We start from the raw sequence: 6,565 nt of genomic DNA, 5'->3' as shown, positions 1-6,565 counted from the left end.
TGGCAAACACTAGATACTACCATTCTGACAGGCAAAACAAAAACAAAACGTATCTCCTATTTTGAAAGAAGATTTACGTTTCTTTATTTGGGGTTCAGTTAGTAAGTCTTTTTTAGTGAATACCTATTTTTATTCTTTAGTTGGCTTTATTGTTCACATAGAGAAAATAGTCCCCAACACATAGTACAGCATTTCTCTGCTGTAATATTTTCAAGGCGTAGAATGATTAATGAGCTTAACTGAGAGAATGAGTACTTCTGAGAAATATTAGCTGCTGCCAGTCTCCCAGACGTAATAATGTGGGAGAAGGGAAAGTGTCAGCTTTGTTGATTAGGCAGTAGGTGTCTTATTCTTGTCTAGGGAAAAAGTCTAGCTTGTCTGATTCAGCATTTGAAATGCAGTTATTTCAGGAATAAAGATATAGTGTATCTTACCAGGGAAAATTGTAACTTTGGCTATTGTTTTAGAAGGAAATATATACTATTACCTATCAGAAAAAATAACTAACATCTTCCTAAATAAACATGTCACTTTTCAATTTGATCAAGATAACCAGTAATCTCTGATTATGTATATTATATTGCTTTATTCAGGATGGGGTAAGGAAGGAAATTCAAATTACTTTTCCTGTAATCCTTGTGATTTGAGATAATAGGGTTTTTTTCTGACAAGTGAAATAAGGTAGAAGGACAAAAGAAAAGAAGAAAGGAAGAAGTGAGAGAAATTGGGAGATTAAAGAGTCATTTTGCTTGGTAGTGTCTTAAAAATTGATTCTTGCCATCTCAATTTTTGAAGGCTGGTATCTTCCTAATAAGAGCAAGATATTTTTAAATTTTTACTTTGAAATAATTGTAGATTTATAGGAAATTGCACAAAAACATACAGGAGATCCCATGTATAAGCAAAATTTTTATTTTCAGTTGAATGGTCAAATCTTATTTAGTTAGAAAGGTTATCCCTCCTTTGGTTGCTGCTTGTATTCACAGAATGCATAATGGCCTATTCTTCTATGGAGGTCTGATACTGCTTTTGTTGTTGTTGTTGTTGTTAGGTTTGGATAGGCATTGGAAATACTGACTTGGCTTGGTGCTGAGGGCATAGAATGTGTAATTGTTATCAGAGGGGGCCACACCAGTGTGATTCAAGGACACTGTAATATAGTGAAAAGAATGGTAGACTTGACATTAGAAAGCCTGGATTCCAGACTGTACTCAACCACATTATAACTGTATGAGCTTTGAAATCCAGTTTTACTTTCCTGCTGAGTTTTTTTGGAATATAGGAAGTAAAGCAGTTTGGAATCTAAAGCCTAGGCTATCATAATTATAACCAAGATCTTTCTTGCAGTAACAACAGTAAACTCCTTCACTGGTTGTAATTCCTATGATAAAAATTACTTCTTTGATTTGGACAAGAAAGGCAAAGGAATTCTGACAAAAAGTTTTTTCAAAAAATTTTGTCCAAAAAAAAATGCAAGTGTCATCTTGAAACCTGGGAGGACAGCGAGAAAAACTAGAGGGATGGCGCACCCACAGTATTTCACACAGCAGTAACGCCACACATCAGATTAGCCTAAAGCCTGTAGCTTCAGTACTGTTTGTTTCAAGAAACTTGGCTTTCCGTATATACAGAGGTGGGCAAAAGTAGGTTTACAGTTTATTCTTGTATTATTATTAATTATTATATTATTTATTTGTATTATTTGTCTTTTTCCATGTGAAACTGTAAACCTACTTTTACCTACCCCTATATTATAAAATCTCTGAAGTTTATAGACTGACACAACGAAAGAGACACTAGAGAGATGAGAAAAATGATGAGATCATCACCAAGCATGTATTGAACACCTTGTAAGGTGCGAACTATTCTGCTAAGAGCTTTATACTAGCTCATTGAATCCCACTGAATGTGCAATAATCCTATGAGGCAGGTGCTATAGTTAACCTCTATTTTACAAGTAAGAAAATTGAGGTCAAATACTTAAGTAAAGTACCCAAGATCACATAAGTACTAAGTGGCAGTCACTTGTCAATTCAGGTGTGTCTGGCACCAAAGCCCGTATCTTTACACTATGATAAGCCCTTTATTTTACAGATAAGGAAGTGGAGAGGCTACAACCCAGGGTCACACTTTCTCTTAGTCTAGGTCTTTTTCTTATATACTCTTAATAATTTTTCTATTCCTATGCATTTTGTCAAGCATTGCTGGCTTCTGTGCATCTAGCTAATGTGTCAAATTGATACAAAAGTTAGGAGGTTTTTACACATTTAGATAGAATTAGATTTCGATTTTTAAACTATGTGATGAAATCACTTGATTTAATTTTCAGTGAAGCATTTTCTACCAGATTCCTATAAAGGAGACACTGTCTCTCATGTGCTATTAAAAGTTGGACCTTGTGACTGCTGTCTATGTTTTCTTTTAGAGAAGTCAGAGGGGCAGTCTGTGACTTCATGTAAAAAATAGCCACCAAAGATATATCCAGCATCATTTTTAGTTCTTTAATTTTGGTAAGCCCACGTTTTCAAAACAGATTAAATTTGTCTGGTTTATTTCAGAAGTATATATTACAAAGCATTCAAAGGCAAGTGAAAATTCAAATGCACAGAGCAGAGCCAGAGAGCTTTTTACAGAGGCCCTTCAGAAGGTAAGCATTTCTCCTGCTTTGGTTATTGTATTTTCAGAAACATGTTCCTATTCTTTTTTATTATTAAAGGCATAACCAATTAGAATAAATATTTTTTTAATATTCAGTTGACATATCATTGCTAAAAATGCTGTTTTGTTTGTTTTTACATTTTCAAGAGGCAGAAGATACACTGTCAAACCCTAGAAGGATTCTACTGTTTTCTTCTCTACCTTGAAGAGACTTGAAAATTAATGGGTAACATTTTGCATGAAAATTTCTGAATGCTATTTGTTCTTATCTCTTGAGGCCTTCTGTGGAGAATTAATAGGAGGCTGAATGTACAAATGGATAAAATGGATCGTCTTAAAGGATTGAAGTTCCAAAAATATATCAACAGGACTGGACAGGTTTGACATAATGAGATTTCTATTTTAGCTTGACTTCTGGAACTCTGAATAAACTATAAACTGAGCTACATAAGGTCCTGGGAAGGAGGTTTCTTTTCTAAACCATTCTAGCTACATATAACATTTTTCTTATTTAGATCCTTTTAAATATATATATTTAGTCATCAATTTCCTGAGGAATAAGACTATTATACACGTACCAACTTTTAACATATAAAGTGGGAAAGAAAGCAACAATTTGTGTCACACTGGAAAAGACATTTAATTAAGGAAACAGACCCCAGGAAGAGGAGAAATCTCTGAATAAGCACTGGTTGAGATGGCAGAAGCTTCCGTAGATGCCTCAACTCTCCCTGCAACAGTGAAAAAAAAGAAAAGTCTATCCATTGAAGAGAAGATCGACATTATAAACGCAGTAGAAAGTGGAAAGAAAAAAGCAGAGATTGCAGCTGAATATGGAATAAAGAAAAATTCATTGTCTTCCATTATGAAGAATAAAGACAAAGTTCTAGAAGCCTTTGAATCTCTGAGATTTGATCCAAAGAGAAAGAGACTGAGAACTGCTTTTTACACAGATCTAGAAGAGGCATTAATGAGATGGTATCGAATTGCTCAGTGTCTAAATGTACCAGTTAATGGTCCAATGTTGCGCCTAAAAGCTAATGATTTTGCCCAGAAACTGGGACATAATGATTTTAAGTGCAGTAATGGTTGGCTGGATCGCTTTAAATCCAGGTATGGTTTAGTATTCAGAGCTCAACCTGTAGAAGCTACAGGTGTATCAGTAGACCCTTCAACTGTTTGGCAGCAAAATATACTTCCTTATTATTTAAATGATTATCATCCTAAAAATGTTTTTAATATAAAAGAGACTGGGCTGCTTTATCGAATGTTACCTACAAATACATTTGCATTTAAAGGAGAAACATGCTCAATTGGAAAGTTGTGCAAGGACAGAATAACCCTGGTAGTTGGGACAAACATGGATGGCTCAGAGAAACTTCCTTTGCTCATCATTGGGAAAAACAGAAATCCACACTGTTTCAAAGGTATAAAATCATTGCCTGTGTATTATGAAGCTAACAGAATGGCATGGATGACCTCAGATGTATTTGAACAGTGGATGCGGAAACTCGATGAGAAATTTCAAGCCCAGCAGCGAAGAGTTGTGATTTTTGTTGATTCTTTTCCTGCACATCCAGAGGTAAAGAACCTAAAGTCCATTGAGTTAGCATTTTTTCCATCATGTTTGTCTTCCAAATTTATAGCTATGAAACAAGGTGTTATTAAAAGCCTTAAAATCAAATATCGGCACTGTCTTATCAAGAAATTTTTAAGTTCTGTTGAAGGCAGCAAAGAATTTACGTTTTCCCTATTAGATGCAGTTGATACGTTGCATCTCTGTTGGAGGGCTGTAACCCCAGAGACTATTGTTAAGAGCTACAAAGAGGCAGGATTCAAATCTCAACAGGGAGAAAGTGATAAGACAAATTCAGAGACCGACACTGGTCTTGATTTGGTTGCCCATGCCCAAGCAGCGGGGGTAGAATTTCCTGAAGGTTTATCTATAGAAGAGTATGCTGCCCTGGACGATGACTTGGAGACATGTGAAGTGGCACCAAATGGTGATGAGGTGTTGACCAAAGAAAGTAAATCGGATGAAACTGGATTTTATACTTCCGATGAAGAGGATGATGGTGGATCTCTGGGAAATGAACTTCCTGTACCATCCAAAAATGAGGCAATAACTGCTTTAGATACTCTTAAAAATTTTCTTAGAAGTCAAGATATGAATGATGGGCTTCATAATTCTTTAGCAGACCTTGAAATTTTTATTAACTCTTTATCACCTAAATGATTATTTATTTTATAACATCTGAAGAGTAATACCTTTTCCTGATGTATTTTACTGTATGAGGTATGTAAAGGGAAACTACCACTTAAACATAAAAAAAATGAAAAAATTAGTAATCTTGGTTTACTTGCAAGTGTCTTTGGTCTGAATAGCAAAATTCCCTAGGTAGATTAAATAATAATTAAGTAAATGAAAAACTTGAATTTCAATTTAGCAAGTAGAAATGTATTTCAGAGGCCTTGTACTTGAAAAATATGGTATATATGTTAAAAATAAAAAACTCTCCAGCTGTCTGATTTATACAGGCTGAACTGCTGATTGCTATTTTTTTTATGTTCCCATCATGTTCTAGAATATTTTAACTTATCTACCTCATTTAAGAAAGAAAATATCTATTATTGCTTAGGTATTTATTTTTATAAATACATATATATGCTGAGTATATCCTAACTACGCTCTTAAGTATCAAGTATTAATTTTAAATTACTTATTTTTTCTCATAACTAGCTAATCTTCCTAAAAAGAAATTATAAAAAATTATTGAAAATAAAATCTGAGCCAATTATATACCAAAATGATTAAAAATTTGTATGAACTATTTTCAAGTTATTTCTATATAAGGTCAAACAAAAGACTGTGGCCTTGTCAGATTTTTTTGTCACCTATAACCAGAAGATGATGTGGATTCTTCCTAAATATTTGTATGTATATGTGTGTGTCGAATAGCAAAATACATTATTGAAACATTTGTTAAACTCTTACGATATTTATACTTTAATAAGACTTCTCCTGAAAGTAAATATGAAGATTACATATGCTGTTAGTAGAAAATATGTGGTTCTTGGTTTCCTCATTTTAACAGCTGAAGCTTATAATCTATAATATTTAATTATTTTCTTGATTTTACTGAATTTTATTTTTAGGGAAAACTGAGTGCCCTTTCAGCATATTCTAATGTATTAATCCACCCCACCTATGGTAATATTTTGGATTAAATTTCTGTTTGAGGAAGTTTGGTCTACAGAATGTTTTAAAATATTGTACCAAATTGTTTACTCTTTATCCATAAAATAGTCTTTAAACAGTAGAAATATAACAATTTGTCTGACTTTTCTATTGTTAAATTTTAAATTGTGTGCTTATTTAACTCATTATAGCTAAATGAAAAGTATTTTGAAAAAATATAAACTGTTTTTCAGATTATTTTTGTTATGAATTATTAGTGTGCCAACAAAAGACACATTTGGAAGGAAATATTTATAGAAAGTATTTTTATTTTCCACTGTTGACTTACTCTGTTTTTGAGATTTTGTAATAGTAAGCCTTAAAAATGTATTAAAATGAAGAGAGTTTCTTTTACAGTGAAATATGGACTATTTCAATTTAATTAAAAGCATTTTTATTAAAGATTTGATTTAAAATTTATTGTGGTAGAATCATGGAGCTCTTCAGAGCCCCAGCTGTAACTATAGTGCCTGGCATATATTGAGTCCTCAACAATTTTTTCCTTTCTTTTTTCACTTTATAAATTTTTTTTTTTAATCCTCACCAGAGGATATTTTTTCCATTGACTTTTTTTTTAGAGAGAGTGGAGGGGAGGGAGAAGGTGGAAAGAGAGAGAGAAACATCGATGCAAGAGAGACACATTGATTGGTTGCCTCCCGCTTGCACCCC

At 33.2% G+C, this 6,565-nt stretch overlaps 1 protein-coding gene across 1 annotated transcript; it reads left to right on the top strand.

Annotated features, from left to right (window-relative positions):
• The first annotated feature begins 2,977 nt into the window (after positions 1-2,977).
• TIGD4 (tigger transposable element derived 4) lies at positions 2,978-6,280 on the top strand. The gene has a single exon (XM_016197787.2). The coding sequence runs from the start codon at positions 3,356-3,358 to the stop codon at positions 4,892-4,894; it is 1,539 nt and encodes a 512-aa protein (XP_016053273.1). The 5' UTR covers positions 2,978-3,355; the 3' UTR covers positions 4,895-6,280.
• Positions 6,281-6,565: the final 285 nt, after the last annotated feature.

The sequence above is a fragment of the Miniopterus natalensis genome, chromosome 4, assembly GCF_054644295.1.
Source record: "Miniopterus natalensis isolate mMinNat1 chromosome 4, mMinNat1.hap1, whole genome shotgun sequence".
In the NCBI taxonomy this organism is placed as follows: Eukaryota; Metazoa; Chordata; class Mammalia; order Chiroptera; family Miniopteridae; genus Miniopterus; species Miniopterus natalensis.
This window is presented reverse-complemented; position numbering and strand designations above follow the sequence as displayed.

What these genes read in the sequence shown, in the direction of transcription:
- TIGD4 (XM_016197787.2), top strand. Translation starts at nt 3,356, where the DNA reads ATGGCAGAAGCTTCCGTAGATGCCTCAACTCTCCCTGCAACAGTGAAA.